The sequence below is a fragment of the Calidris pugnax genome, unplaced genomic scaffold, assembly GCF_001431845.1.
Source record: "Calidris pugnax isolate Ruff unplaced genomic scaffold, ASM143184v1 scaffold27, whole genome shotgun sequence".
NCBI lineage: Eukaryota > Metazoa > Chordata > Aves > Charadriiformes > Scolopacidae > Calidris > Calidris pugnax.
The window spans coordinates 7307906-7324252 of record NW_015090893.1 but is presented as its reverse complement, the minus strand read 5'-3'; the positions used below and the strand labels follow the sequence as shown (position 1 = coordinate 7324252).

General features: G+C 44.6%; 1 protein-coding gene across 1 annotated transcript in view; it reads right to left on the bottom strand.

Annotated features, from left to right (window-relative positions):
- Positions 1-215: 215 nt before the first annotated feature.
- Positions 216-16347, bottom strand: part of UBTD2 (ubiquitin domain containing 2) — a 59203-nt gene continuing 43071 nt past the window's right edge. The window contains exon 3 of the mRNA XM_014948207.1: positions 216-5045. Within this exon, the coding sequence (XP_014803693.1) occupies positions 4648-5045 (398 nt within the window). The 3' untranslated portion in view covers positions 216-4647. The remainder of the gene's footprint in view (positions 5046-16347) is intronic.

Below are 16347 nucleotides of genomic sequence, written 5' to 3'. Positions count from 1 at the left end.
ACCCCCCCACCAAGCAAGTTTTCAAAACCACCTTTCTCTCAAATACCTCTTACACCCTACTCCAGGAGAGCACAAGCTGTCCAAGAGCTGCCAGCCATCAGCCAGGGGGGAGCCAGAATGACAGGGGAAGTGGTGAAGGGCAAAGGAAAAAAAAGCCCCTTTTTTTCTAACAGAGACTACTTTCATTTCAACGTAACAGGATCTGAGCAGCGCAGTGAAAAAGCCAACAAAATCTTTTTTTTTTTTTTTAAATGTAAACATTCTCTGCATAAGGTGCAGGGCCTTGGATGTATTTACAGTGACATAGAAAAGAGTTTGTAAAATACAGATCAAGAGTCAGAAATGTAGCTACCACTTAATGCTTCTGAAGAAGACAGAATTGGAGAAACGTACAGCATTCAATTCGTCAACACTTACACGGCTAAAATGCTTTCAAAACTCCATGGCTAAAAGCATCCCACCATTGTAACAAACTAAGATAGGCTTTTTTTAATAGTTTTTCAAAAGTTTTTACATTATTTACTAACAATGGATATATATGCAGAAGCATGTCACACTACAGCAATATTTATCAACCGGCCATCTGCTTCACCAGGGTTACCCACGTTGCCGTGTGTTCCCTTGTCGCTCCAGTGAACCCTTTTCCTCTCCTCCCCAAAGCAACTTTGGAACTTTCTGTGAAAAGCAAAGAGGAGCTGAGTTTTGTTTGGTTGCTCCTGGGGCGAGGTTTTTTTGTTGTTGTTGTTACTACTACTTTTAGGATTGGGAGTCTATTAAAAAACCCAACTCATAACACTGCTGACTCGCATCATTTAATTTTCAAAAATACTTCCCAGATCCAGAGAAGCAAAGGGTTTCTGAAAACTACAAAGTTCTTGCAGTGCAGCTATTCCGAGCTGTGTTTTCGGCAGAGGACACCAATAAACTGTGATGCACAAAGAGCCAAGGAAGTCAATGAAACCGTTAGGAGCTGGATGCTCTGAAGGAGCAGCTTTGGAAGACGACCTTCTGCAGCGCACTGAGCAACGTGCCTACAGCATCTGAGGGGTTTCTGGAGCTCCCTCTCCCCAGCAGACTACGTGTGTGTTCCTGCCTCTCTGCCTTTCGAGCTGTTCTGGAGCGTGGACTTTCACCAGGTTATTACTTCTGGGTCAGGCAGAAGCAACGATAAAGTGTATAAAAATCTGAATCACGTCAAACAGACCTGTCACTAACGTGGTAAAAAACCTTATCTACCGGCACCAGTTCACAGGCAGAGCTAATCAGGAATGACACAAAGGGATGAAGGGTCTAACAAATAATAATAACAGAAATATTACTATTTCTCACTTGTCTGTACTTGGCATTGCAGCTCACGGCCGTGTGCGTTACAAAACCTGTTGCATCGCTTCAACTACACCCAAGGCACGGCAGGGCAGGGGGTAGCACACCAGCTGGCACACCAGAGCCCAGCGGGCTCCTAGCCATCCCCACCATGAGCAGCCACTGGTGTTGGCCACAGAGACCCGCACGGGTCCTGGGGCTGCCAGCTGAACAGTGCTTTAGTGCTTTGTTAGTCTCACTTCAGCCGTGACTACTCTGCTCTGCAACCAATGAGCCTTCCTCCGTCCCTCCATCCTCCTCCGGGCACACCGGGAGCCTGGCTCTGCCCCGGGAACCCGCACGAGTCCCACGGGAGCCACAGCCTGGCTTCCCACACTGGCCTTTGCACCAAAAACCACCTCCTATGACAAAGACAAGGCATTTCAGTGACAGAAATGACAGTTCTCTCAACGTATATTGCAACCTCTAGTCAGACACAGGGGATATGTTGGTCAACATGCTTTTTACATATAGATATATTTTGAAACTTAGAATTTGTTCCTAATACAAATCTTGTAGAATTTGTTTCCAGCACGGTATGTGCTCAGCACATCTGTCATTTTATACAGAAGAGGTTGAAAAGTCCTCACTTTTGCCTATAACAGCATTTTACCATTGAATTTCTTCAGTTTTAGATATGTGCTTAAAGGGTAGGAGGGGGGAGGCTGTTAGAGAAAAATTATTTTCATGAACCAATTCTCTGCTCTATGGAAAGCCCACTCACAACACGGCCTTCAGATCATCACCTTGCTCCCCGACATAAAAGCAATTAATATAAAACATGGTCACCTATTACGGCATAATAAAACTGAATCTTTTCCGACTAAGAGGGGGGAGAGGGAAAGAAGCAGCTTTCCCAGCTCCTACACACTGTAGTCTCAAAAACAGAACATGGTGACAATTACCTGACTGAAACTAGAAAAAGAAAAAAAAATAATCAACAAAACATATACTACAAAAAAAAGTAGTGTTTTAGTGTTCACAGTTACAGAACTGTCACCCTGGTTTGCTCCTCCTTAATCCATCACGATTTCCCCCCACCCAGGAAGGACTGCAGGGAAATGACATCGTAAAGATCATTTATACAGAGATGTACGTTACGCCTTATGAGACAAGTAGTGTCTTCCTGGCATAAAACCATCCTTTGCCCAGTGAAAATCTGAGTTTTTTTGAGTTGTTTCTGTATCAAATATTTTTTCCCCCCTCTGGAATGCAAAAGATGTGGCTGTGAAAACCCAGTATAGTAAATGATATGTCCTAAAAAAACTCCACAATAGAAAACTTTTGTTATAGATTAGTATTTATCAGCTTCGATTTAATCTTTAAAAAGAAAAAAAGAAAACCAAGTCACTTTGGTGCTTATGAGAACAGGGAACTAATTTTCCTTTACGCAGCTCTGCCACTGCACTTCAGTCATCCTGCACCAAACTGGGGCTAAAGGAGCTCTCAGAAAACCACGGGCTTAATACAACACAGGGACCAAAAAGCAAGCTGTATTTATCTGGGGAAGGGTGGGAAATGCATATAGAACGTGGATCTGTTTTCCGACCATCAATGTAAATCCTGCGCCTGCTTCCACCTGCTGGGAAAGACTCGAGATGCTGCACGAGTGACCTCTGCTCGTCCTGGCTCTACGCTGATGCTCACAGAGCAAGAACTCCCTTCGAGTCCAAGAAACCCAGTTCAGTGGAATTAATGAAGGGACAAAAGTAGTAAGTTTAAAACTGTCAGTGTAACCCACCAGTTTCACCAGCAGACGAGATAGAGCTGGGACAACTGTAGCTTTAGACCATTGACTCAGAGTGGGAAGACAGAAACCAATAAAAATAGGCTATTCATAGCTGAATAGCACATTTGACTTTGGAAGAAGTGAAGTCATTTCAGTGATGGCTGAAAAAAGTCAAGCAAACTAGAGATCATGTTTAAAAGGAACAGGGCATTTGATCTCAAGCAAAGGCATTACGGAAAGGGGTGCAGAGCAGCCAACGGAACAGAGAGAGCATCGCTAACTGAGGGAATAAGAAATTAGATTCCCCCCCTCAAAATACGCTCCGATTCAAATTTTTGAGACTACAAAAGGATTTGTCGTTTGCCAAAAGGGCTCCTCTTATATTCTGAAGGGAAAGCACTGGCTGTGAAACCAGTGTCATGCTCTGGGCCACGGGTGCATGTTGGTGAGAATACCTCCAGTTGTCCTGGCTGGAGACTCACCAGAGCTAGAGGACTGGCTGCCGCTTCAAATGACACTCACACGAAAAGCTGAAAGCCGTGTGCTGTGGGGTCCTCCTCACCTTTTTCTCACCTTTGTGCCCTCTAGGATCCAAGCAGGCAGAGTTGCAATCCACTGCATCTGGGTGCAACTGCAGTTTACCCTGGACGTGTGACACTGGTGCCATTTGACAACGGTGATGCACCCACCGCAGACCAGCGCATCACCCCCCTTAGCTAAGCCTGATAAAAGCCTCTTAACGATCTGAGTGACATACAGTAACTTGGCAGGCAAGTCCTCAGGTGCCAGTGAGCCAGTAAACTTCGGGCTAAGTCAGTCTTGTAGCAAGTAAGTTTACAGTACAGTACGTGAGAGTATACATTGACTAAGTTATTGCCTAAGGCTCCGGCGGGCTGCCTTCCCAGCTCGGGAGCCAGCAATGGCACAGGACTGCGTTGCCATCTTGGAATGTACAATTGCTTGGTCTGAGCATCGCCAGGAGCTGCCCACGGGGGACAGAGACCGAGCCCCCAGCCCCGCTCCGTGCCTGGGCAAAGCAGGAGAGTCAGGTCACACCAGCCAGGACCCCCATGAACACGCAGCGTGGGACCTCCCCAGGGCAGCTGCCATTCTTGCATCAACTGTACGTGGTGCTGATATGAACATTTAGAAATTGATTAATTTAATATTTTTTTTTCTTAAATAAAAGTGCTCTCTCTTGCTCTGGCTCTATGGATCACAACACCACCTACAGTTTTAAGAATCATTACATTTTTGTATTAAGTGAACTACAGTCTCTTCCCTCCTTCCTTTCCCCTCCTCCCTTTTCCCTTCCCCTTCCTTTGCCCTTGCCCTGTGCTGCCTGCTGTTGTGTTAAGTACGAGATCAGGCAACCCCCAAAGCCCAGTTTACGTTTTTATATTTTGTTTTTGCAGATCTCCATCACAGATGGAATTTTTGCTGGTCATTTCTTGGAACCAATCCATTAGCAGGACAAACCGACAGAAGAGAGTGGGCAGTGAAAACAAACCCCATGACAGAGACGGAGGAAAGAAGAATCAACGAACAAGCAGAAATCAGTTTTCCACCGGGGTGGGATTTGCTAAGGGCTGGCTCACGATGACTTGCACCACGTAGTCCTTTGGGATTTTCAGCTCCTCCAGTTTCATTTTGTCTGCCAGCGGCCTGCCCGAGAAGAACCAGCGCTGGCTGCCCGGCTCCACTCCCTCCACCGCGTGCAGCCGCCTCTTCATGTGGTACACCGTGTCCATGCTGCGGACCATGAGTTTGAGGTCTTTGCCTGTGGACAGGCGCAAACGAAGCTGACATTCGTGCCCTGAATTGGGTGGGGGATCAGGAATATCCAGAGTCTCCAGGTCGCCCTTCTCCTCTATCATGTTGATAGGTGGGGCGAGGCAGTAGACGGGAAGCTGGTACCGGTTGCCCAGTTCATCGTAACACTCTGTAAGAGCACCTTTAGGAGATAAGAGGGGAAAAAAAATGAGTATGAATTCATTACACATTTAACATTGGAGCAGTCATGCTCAGAAGCGCTGATCCTGGTGTTAAACCATCTGAGCAATGAAGTCTGAAGTAAGGATTGATACAAAAAATCTGAAGTTTTCATTAACATTTGCTTCACCTTGTTTTCATATGGAAACTTGGGGTTGATTTAAAAGCACCCCCTAAAAGCCAAATGCACCCCTCCCTCCAGATACACCGGGATAAACTTCAAAAGCAGCAGGAAGGAAGAGATGAGGGAGGAGGATGTTCTCCCCATGTGTCATTTAAAAAAGGAATATTTCACCGGCAGCGCGTGTGCACCCAGAAAATGCTACTTGGATGAATTCCACGGTCCTGAATCCGAGCTCTGAAAAGGCAAAATGGCAAAGACCAAAGGCAAAAGACCACTGTGAGAGAAAGATTTTTTAACTTCTCAAGCATTCAAAAATTGCTGAAAGGGTTTCATGTAGGACTCGTTTTAGTGATCGCTGCCAGAACAAACAAACACGACCACCCACGTCAGACCACTCGGCGGCTCCGTACAGAGAGCGGTGTCACCGCCAGAGCAGCGACACGCGGCACCACCTCACATTTGCACAGCATCTGTAACTCCCCTAGTCAAAGACCTGAGGTTGCAGGAGTGATTTTATTTCCCCAGACTCCCAAAAGGTTCCTCGGGATAATCTGGGTGTTTGTGTTAAAGACGACTGCGCAGCGGTGTGCTGCCTTGTGTACGGCATTCCTTCTTCCCAAAACGGTTCAACACACAGAGAACAGCTCAAGAATTATAACACTTACTAAAGTAACAAATACAAGCTGACTTTTTCACAGTATGAGACACACTTTATAAAGATATTTCAAGAAAGTGAGCCCTGGGGCACACAGCACACATCGCCTTGTGCGCTGAGCCGGGAAACCGAGATGCTGAGGAAGCTGCATCCTAAATCACAGCAGCGGCTAAAAAACCGCAGATACATTCCAAAGCAAATGCTTCTCCTGTTTTGAATTTACCTGCTATAACAAATTTCCACATTTTTGCCCCTAGAGGGGGCACATTCGCTTGCGAGATTACCCATCCTTTTGTAGTTGGAAATGTTTGAAGAGGAGCCAAGTCCTTGAGCTACAGAATATTTAAAAAACTCTTTGACTCGGCAGTTCTGCACACAACACCCAACTGCTCCTGCTTAGAGACTACGGGTGGGTTTTTCACGCTGACAGTCAGTTATCTTAAACTTTTTCATTTGATCAGCAAAATTACTGCAATATAAAATGATAACTTGAGGATATACCTTGTCACTTAGCCCATTGTGACAACAGCACCTTGTGCTGGAAATCTTCTTTCTTTTAAATAAAGCTCCCCTTTTTTAAGGCTAATTTGTTTTGATGAAAACACACAGAGGAAATCTTTGGCTAAAAGATCAATGTTTTAGGTGCAGCTGCTTTGGGAGGCTTTCCTGTTTGTACAGGTAGTACCAAGGCTGCTGAGCCCTGAGATTTACTGAGAAAACAAAATAAAAAAGGAAATCAAGAAAAAATCATTATACCGCTCATTACAGTCTCATATCATTTATGAATCTCAGAGCAAACTGGCTTTTATCAAAACCATATTGGATCCATACTGTTCTTGGTAGTTTGTCTGTGATTTACAGACTAAGGCCTGAAGTCCCCACACTTCAGTTTTGTTTTACAATGTTCATTTCATTCTGTACAACTGATCGATTTTGTAAATGTCACAGTACTAAATTCTGGATCACAGTTCATAGAAACAAGTAGATGTAGTTTACTGCTAAGATGAAAAAAAGAAAAAGAAAAATCCAAACTTTAGCAGCCTTCAAATTTAGCCAGAGCAGCTAAACTTGCATCTTTCTTTAAAAGTTCCTATTTTGGAATAGCGTACCGAAGAGTTAATTTTAAGTACAATGGGGTAAGCTTGCTGAGGAATTTCTTCATCATTTATATCCTTGCCCAGCTGAACTAACATCAAGGTCAAAGCATATGCTATAAACACTGGATTGCTTAATCATCATCAGATAAGCAATATTAAAAAAATCCTCTGAAACAGCAGCTAACTTGGAGGTCTGTCTTTTAAGGAAAAAACAAAAAAGAGTAGAGGAAACCTCTTGCCAATAACAACCACACAATCCCATTCCAGGCTGAGAAACATTTTATGCTAAATTGTTAACGTAACAACGAGTTACCATAAACCTCACCAGTAATCCCGTTCCTCCACTTGTACTGGCAAAAACATCCCTAAGACTCTCAAGTCCTATTACCTACCACTCAATGGCTTTCAAGCCTGGATATATTGCTTAAAGCACAGAAGACAACTATTGCAAACAGAAGACTTAAGAGGGCATCACCTTCTTCCTGGCACACCATGCCTGCTGGAGGCCAAGACGGAGCTCCAAGATGGTGGTCAGGAGTTGGTCCTCACCTCCAAAGGGGTGTGGAGCTGTGCACACAAAGCCTAGTCCTCCAAGGTGGTGACCAGGAGTTGGTCCTCACCTCCAAAGAGACATGGAGCTCTGTGCCCACAGCTTGGTCCTCCTCAGCCAGCTAACTCCCGCTGGGCTTTACAAACAAGAGAGCGTCTCTCTGGAGACTCTTTGGAGAGGGTCAGGCTCTGCTATGACCTTCGAGATGTTGCAAGTGGCAACAAACTCAAAGGTGAAGGGGTGTCGTGTTAGTCGGAGTTCAGAAGGGAAACGATGGCTGACTGAGTCTGGAGCTATTTTAAGTGACACAGACAAACGTGAGTTATCGGAGAGGAAGAGAGAAAGTGGCTGAATTACCCACAGCCAACACGGCGAGGCCTATCTCACCAGCCAGACGGCAGCTCCTCACCGAGGCACTCGCTGCAGTGTCCCTTACGCAGCGCGACGCAGGCAGGAAATCAAACATCCCAACTACAAAACCCTTCGTAATTTTGCTGCTATAATTGAAAAGCACGTTCCAGATCCTTCCCGCAAGATAGATCAGCTTGGGCCACAAAAGTTATTCAGCAGGAAGGGGCACTAAAAGAATGTCAAGCTTTTATGAGAAAACACAGAGGAAAAAAAAGAAAAAAAAAAATTCTTTTTTTTTTTTTTTTTTTTTTAGGTTTCCCTGTTACCTAGGCAACAAGGGTCCTCACCAGCCAGTTACGGCATAGGAAGGATGCAGCCTCCCTCAAACCGGAGAAGGAAAAAGCAAGGCAAACAGAGGTTTGGCAGCTGGGCGCCCCGAGCCCTCTGGGGGTCCCGCAGCCCCCTTGGACAGGTCTCCCCTTCCCTTTTTCCCCCTCCTGCCACGGATGCTGCAGCTGGACGTGGCATCAGGCAACCAGACCAGGTTCAGATGCCAAAACCTAGAGGACAAGATGGTACTTTGAGTTTCCGCTGCTGGACCATACAACAAAACTGGGAAAAAGGGGCAGATTTCAGGAAGGAAGCAGCAGTGAGGGTGGTTGGCAGGCATGCAGGTCTAAGCTGGAAGATTCTGTACGGTACCTGAAAGACCAAAATGCTATGAAAAGGTCTTACAATAATATTGAGGAGAGGCCAAATTAAGCTTCATATACTTGCATATTCTTTGTGTATTTAAATACTCATCTACATGTTGATATGGCTTTAATAAGCTCAGACACAAAATATCCTGGTAGCATCGTGAGGATTTTGAGGAAAGCCGTTGAGGAAAGCCAATGACAGAACCAACCAACAAACCTATCCACCCAAACCCTAATCCTCTCCAACTTTCTATCATTCAGAATTATGGTGCCACAGCACGTGACCTAAGGAGAGCTTCGAGGATCTCACTGGCCAACTCATTACTCTGAGATTTCCCAGTCAAAGACTTACAATGTCAAGCAAGCTCTAGAGTCGTTCAGTACCAATGCTGCAACACAGTTATGGAGTTAAATTTTATAGGCTTGATTTGAGTCAGACAGAAGATACAATGCTAGAACCACAGCAGATGAGATTATTTTAATATTTCAAAAAGGTTGGAGCTTGGAGACCGGGGAATTCTGGAAGAAGCTGTGAGGCAGAGCTTCTTGTTGGTTGCTATCCAGGTAGGAGACAGCTTGAGAGTTTCAAGAGGAAAAATAAGCAGCCATGATTGTCAAGCATACAGAATCGGAACATTCTGAAATGAATTGCCCTGCGGGCTATCAAACTTTTGTTTTACTGAGATTATTAGGATGGAGATACTCCTCTGGATTGGTAAAGGAAAACACCAAAAATGACTGGTTGAGATACTGCTTCCACGCCTAAGCAGCTCAGAGTTTGGACTGACTTGTCCTTTTGCACGTGAAAGGACTAGTAATTTAAGAGACCCAAATGACACAAAGATAAACTTTTGCAGAAATCAGGCATACATGACCTTGCCAATTCAAAAACATTAGAAGTTTTAATGTATTTTAATGGCATTCTGGCATTTCTTTAAAGCTGTGTACCATTCTGTTTAGAACAAGCAGCAAATTTCTTGTATTCTGTTCATGATGTGCCTCCTATGTCTTTAAGATTTTGAGCAGTTTTGAGGAGGATTGCTCAGAAACGCCCAGAACTTAAAAACTGAGCAGATTTCCATCTCTTCTTCCCTTCCCCCAGACAGACTTGCTGCAGGAAGAAAAATTAAGACAACACAAAACAAAATCTAGCATTGCAATGAGACTAGCTAATTTAAGGAGCTTAAGTGTCTGCGTATAACACATATGCCCAAGGAACAGCTGGTTCATTTGTTTTTCTTACTGAAAAGCTCCATTCCAAACCCAAGTTGAGCCTGGATTGCTGAATAAATTGGCAATAGTAGAGCTTTCACCTGTAGACTAGTGGTTTAAATCCGATATAGGTCACTAACGCCCGAAACTCATTACAAGCATCACAAAACAAGTGGGTCGTCTGCTGGGTCCTGCAGTACAACAATTCCTAGAGAGCAACGACTGAGGCAGAAAACCTGAACTATCTCTTCATCTTTATTAGTCGCTGATTCCAGGTCACGGCTGGGAAACACAGGATCTTATAAGAAAAAACCCATGTACTGACGTCAACAGCACACGAAAGTGGTGAAGGGTGACTTTGCCCAGGATTGAGACAAACAAGTACAAACACGCCAAGTGCTTTGTTCCAGCTCACCTACGGCCATCGCAAACGGGGAGGAGGCAATAGAAAAAAAAGCTCTTTCACATTAAACCTCGTATAACTTAATAATGACTGAAAGGGCTTAATGCTGCAGTTAACAACTGTAGCTCTTCCATTTTCTGGAGGGCAAAGCGTGGGAGTGCTCGTGCAAGCCTGTGCCTTGCACCACGTACAGAGAACAATAAGGGGGCTATAATCATTAATGGTGTGGATGAAGCACTTGATAATAAACCATATATATAAGCCCCCTCCCCGTGCTTCTTCCACACTGAACTTCGATGGGATATGCAAATTTAAACTGCCATAAAGCTACTGTACAAAGCCTTTATAAAGGTATGAGCTTGTCTGCTCAGGCACAGCACAACTGCTGCCACAACACAGCTCTGCTCTCATCTTCAGCCTCCCTTTCTAATAAAGAACTTACTCCAGCTCCTTAAAGAATGGGTTTTGTAGATAATAAGTGTTAAGCATTTAATAATTCTCATTTCAAATTCACTGAAAAATAGCTCTTCCATTACGGGAACATTATCAGCCTGGCTCAATTCCACAAAGGAGAACAACTCTCAGAGCCAGCAGGAGATCCCAGTGCTTCAGGAGCTGCTTGGTGAGCGGGGACCAGCTCACTCCCGCTCGCGGCAACTGGCACAAGGCAGACTGGAATTGGGCTTAGTGCATTACAACACGGGAAAGAAAGAGAAAATTAAGACACTCTGCTACTGCCTTTGTAATCCTCCCATCCCGTTCCTTGGCAGAAGAACTAGCTCGTTCACTGAATCAGCTATTGCACTGCTCATGCTCGCCTCCTCGCTTGGATGTTCTTCAGAAAACCCAGCTCACCCAGGCTCCAAGATCGCTGGTAAAATAACATACGTTCAGCTGTTTGAAAAGGCTCTGTAAGGCAATAACCCGAGACATGCTTGCCTACAGCAGAGGGTTGGACTCCATGGACTCTTGAGGTCCTTTCTAACCTGAGTGATCCTAACTAGCTGCTTTTGCTGTAATAAAACTTTAAATAGCAAATCTCAGTCAGAGTACCGAGCCAAAGAGATCCCCCCAAGGCGTATTTAAGTCACCCTGCTTCAAAATAAGCACATCTCCAGCGTGGGGCAGGTTTCTGAAGCAATCTGGCAATCTTCACGAGTAAAGCATTCTTAAAACCAGTTTTGCAGCTCAGGCCTGCAGGCTGGCACAGGGCAGGAAAACCCAAACCCCCATCGCCACCTCGGCAGCGCCTGCCACCTACAGAAAGCAGAGGGCAGGAGAATGGCAGGGAGAGAAGCCTGTGCTCCAAGATGACATCGCTTGAGTCAGAGGAACCGAGATGCATCTGAACAGCGAAACTAGACAAGGGGTTTGTGCAGCTCCTTCTGCAGTGATCTGCTGGCTAAGAGGGATGTGCCATCGTCACCCAGTCTGAGGTACGTCTGTCCGTGTGCTGTAAGTGAAAGCCAACCTGCCTGCATGCCTAGGTTTGTCAGAAACCTTTTGTTTTGAGGTGGATTTCAGGGAGGCAGAGGAAGGGGTGTTTATTTTGGGAAAATTTATTTTGATGCAGACATGCAAGTTGCATTGCTGGGCACGCTCATCCGCTCCCTTTATCATAGCGGAGCATCAGCATCAGTTAATTCATTAGCACTAATTAACAAGGCTGAAGGTGAAAGATAATTAACACAGCCTTCTGAAAGACAGAAATTTCTGCACTGGATAAGCAAGCCACTTTTCTCCACATTTTGGCTGCAGTTAGTGGGTGTGCATCCCTTGGTGCCCCCGCTGAGCTGGAGGGGAGAGCAGGGCAGGGAGAGGAGAGGGATTCTCTGCCGGGGGAGGAGGGACGGGTGGGGATAGAGAATGATTTGGGAAGGAGTACACTCGCGGGAAAGGGGGACTCAGGGTCATGAACCAACACCCTCAAAATTCCTCTTAAAAATCCTCACTAATGCCAACAGCAGCAGTGGCAATCCTGTCAGAAGAACTGGGATCTGCAGTCCCATCGTGCTCATCTGCCAGAGAAATCAGGGACCTACACCAGAAAGATTAAAACTGGACAGCCGTATAAGTTACAGAACAGAGGTAATTTGTCCTTAATACAGTTTTACTAGAGCACAAACACCTACAAGTCTGTGTGGCTCATTGGCTTTTCATCTCCTCTGGTTGTGGCAGACAACTAAGACACCCATGGGGCTGGTAGGCACCTGTGACCCACAACGTGGCTAAGGACAGCCAGTTACTACACCACGACTTGGAATAACAACTAGGAACTAAACAATGCAAGAAAATGGTGAATTTTAACCACAACCATGGGTTCAGAGGCTGGTTAACCAGTCACCCAGTCATGGCATCCTTTATGACAAGTTTCCCCGTGGCAAAAGCCTGCAAGGAAAGCCAAGATACAAACTCTAGAACAGACCGATTCATTGCTGAGTCGTTCCTTATTCAAATCAAGTTTGATAGAGAAAGTCAATTATGTATTAATGCTGGGTAGCTGTCATGTTAGCAATACCATATGTACTGCCACTTCTGTATCACTCCGTAAAACTTGGATCTAATATTGCAAGAAGGTAACAGCTTCCAAGAAACATTACATCAGGGTTCAAAGATGACAAGTCTTTTTACTAATGAAGTATTCATGTACTATTCTGCTTTGCATGTAATTAAAATAGATGCCTGTCTAGACGCGCTTCTTAGATAAAGATTTAATTTTAAAAATCTGGTTGGTAAAAGAGCTTCTCTGTGTACTCTCTTCATTTACATTTGCTGTTCTCCATTATCTATCTTCCTAAAGCGGGTGGGGGGATTTGGAGGAAAAAAGAAAGCATTGTATCACAGTCATCTGAGCCAGCATCATATCCCTCCCTGGACAGCTAACCTGGCAACGTTTGAAGTGACCGGGTTACCTGTTCAGCATAAGGATGCCCAGGAGCTGAACTCAGATGTACAGAAGTTGTCACTGCCTTCACCACCACCGAATTTTTAACTATTCTGTTGTTCCCATAAACCAAGAGCGAATACCCAGCACTCAGCATCCAAAATCCTAAGACTAACATGGTTAAAACGGTAAACCAAATGGGAGGGTAACAATAGCATTTTATGGAACTGATAGAGATTTTCCTTTTTCTTGCCAACCACAAAGACTCAAGCAGTTTTTACTTTCTTTGGAGGTCTAAAAAGCTTCCCCTTTGCTCTCCTAGAACAGACTCTTAACAGTCTTCTTCTGATGCAGAAGTCATGGATGTTTGACTACGATGTTGCAGAAAAGGTCACCAGAAATACAGCATACTGGCTCTGGAGGTACCAATGCTTTAGTCCTTCACAAAACAGGAGAAGATGCCATTTGTTTGCAGAAGTTCTGTTAATCCTCAACTAGACCCTGTGTCCATTACAGGAGGACTTCTTGCATAATAACCATATATGCAACAGAACTATTCAGTCTCACTTTCCCAACACGACAAACTACTTTGCTATTTCCAGTTACTTCTGGAAGACAAGGTAACTGCTATGCTATTTGCATTTTACTCTAAGAAGATTTTCCTTTAGCTAAGATCAGCAGGACACCAGTCATCAACGTGGACCACTACATCATCCGACAAGTACACCAGAGCCTGCTGCACTCCTTTCCAAAGATAACTTTACCTTTGCTTGCGACTAATCTCTTTAAGTACAATCTACTTGTCCTTAACTGCTTGTTCTACCTTGGAGTGACTCTTGTAGCCACCTCAGGAAAAAAAAAAAAAAGAACAAAACAACAAACCACCCATATTCTTTTGCTTCTCAAGTGGAGAAGGCATAGTCTGATCATGGTAAGAAATCGTGGTCTACTCAGGGAGGTTCCATTAGAAACTAGTGACTGCAGCAACTCCAGCTGCTCCAGCTCCATTGCATGACCAGTGCCAGTTGCTTAGCCTTCAAGCAATCCTCTGCCCACCACATTGCCCGCTCTGGGCAGCAAAATGGTATTTGAGGGGGTTTAATCTGAGCAAAAGGGGATATGGATGGAAATTTGGCTTCAGACAGCACTTTGTATAGCTTCAGCTAAGAGAGCAGCTGAGACTGCCCCTTAGACCAAACACAAAAGCAAATACCGGCTTTTATGGAGCGCAGAGAAGTCCCACATCCGTTTGTAAGGAGAAAAGAATGTGGAAAACTACTTTCTAAGACTTAAACAACAACTGTCCCCTCGACCTACCTATATACAACAGGGCATGAATAGAAAGCAAGCACAGAATGACCTAGACAAAAATTTGCCCTGTACCATTTTTCACTTACTGCTCTCAAACTTTCACATATCCCAGTGCTGACAGTCAAAGACCTGCTAATGAGCATGGAATTCATTCATTTGCACGCTGGGTCTCCATGGATAACCAGCAAAAATGCTGAAGGCTCCAGGGAGGTCAAACAAACTGACACAATCCCACATTAGTACCTACATCCTAAAATAAAACTACAACACAAGGCTGTTTAAAAAGGTGGGGGTGGAGGGGATTAAAGAAGGCTCCAGGAGAGATTTGAAGCAACAGGAGGCTGTAGCATTGCTTTATCCCACGTAATGTGCTCTGTACCTCCCAGGTGCTGTTCCTTCGGTTACCTTATTTACATAGAAGAGGAAAGAAAGTATTGATTAAGCATAAACTTAGAAGATTTCATGTTAATTGGAGCTGCATCACGCCCTAAACACGCACATAGCATGTTTTGGGGATCTACACAGCCCGCAAGAGCACAGACAGGTTAAAAATTCAAGGCCTTGCTGCAGCGATGACCTTCTACAAAAAGCCTGCTTGATTGCTAGGGAACAAGTAAGGGCAGCTCCGAGATGTCATTATTTCTGTATAATAACCAGCAGTCAAAGCACGCATGGAAACACGCACTTTATTTTGCTGCAAGTTTTCTTTGCAATAAGGTTACGAAAGCCTACGTTGCTTGTGCTCGCTCAGTGCCAGGCGCTGTACTGGGATCAGGAGTGTGACAGCAAAAAAGAAAAGCCTGATCTGCTTCTCTGACAACTGCCAGCAAAAGCAGCTACTGGGTCTAGGTCTCAACAAACTCAGTCTCTTTCAAGTTATGATGTAGAAGTCCCTTATTGTTTTAACCCTGTCAAGCTGTCACAAGGCACACTAGTGCTAAGGAAAAAAAAAAAAATTATTAGAAATTAGTATTTTTCCCCCTTACTGGCAAAGCTGGATTTCACCAGATGAAGCTGGTATCTATGACGTGTTTTCGTTGTACTCCCATACACTCTTACTAACCTGCAAAGACTTGACGTTACTATCCCAAGAGGTCATGGTTTAGAAGTACTAAAATACCTCCTTTTGGTTCACCATCAAGGCTAGACAGCACCACCAGGACTCTCTGTAACAGCCCAAACATGACCTTCCTCAGCCATTTCCTGGCCCTAAAAAGTTGTGCTTGGGAGGAGCCTTCTCCTGCGACTCAGACACTTCTGATCATGACTACCTTTCCTTGACCTTGAAGAAAAGTCACCAAGTTCCTATTATTTAAATACCTGAAGCCACAACAGAAAAATACGACAAATATCCTGGCCACTGCCAACTGGAGATCGTGGAGGAGGAGCAGGATGCATCCATGGGGAGGGAGTGAGCGAGACACCCAAGGTCTGGCTGATCCCCTTGTTTACCAAACTGAGGCACTTTGAAGGATACCCAATTCCTTCAGGCACACTGATTTTAGGGCAAAATGCTCTAATTCAATCACAGAAGCAAGCAGTACCACCTCTGAAGATCACCTTTTCACAGCAAAGGCAACATCTAGGGGGCTGTCATTGGCTTACACTGAAATTTTCAATGAGGAATGCATTTTAAACACTTCATATTTCTTTTTCTCATTTTACTAGCAGACAGCAAGGCAGATGAAGCAGATACCCTGTTTCACCACTATAAACAGCCAATGATGGAGTAAATGTTCGCTTCTGTGGAGTATCTAATAAACTAGACATCATGTCCTGACCACTATCAGATACCAGAGGAATATTACTCACTTAAAGCACACATACACCTGTCTGGAAGATCTGCAACAGGCAGATCAATAAGCAGTTTGCAGCTTCTTACATGAAGAATTTGAGACTTTTTTTGTCACGCGTCTGGGTTTATTTTGAGCATTTAATGGCCATCATGTAGTCAGTCTTGGTTTGCCTGGGTTGTTGTG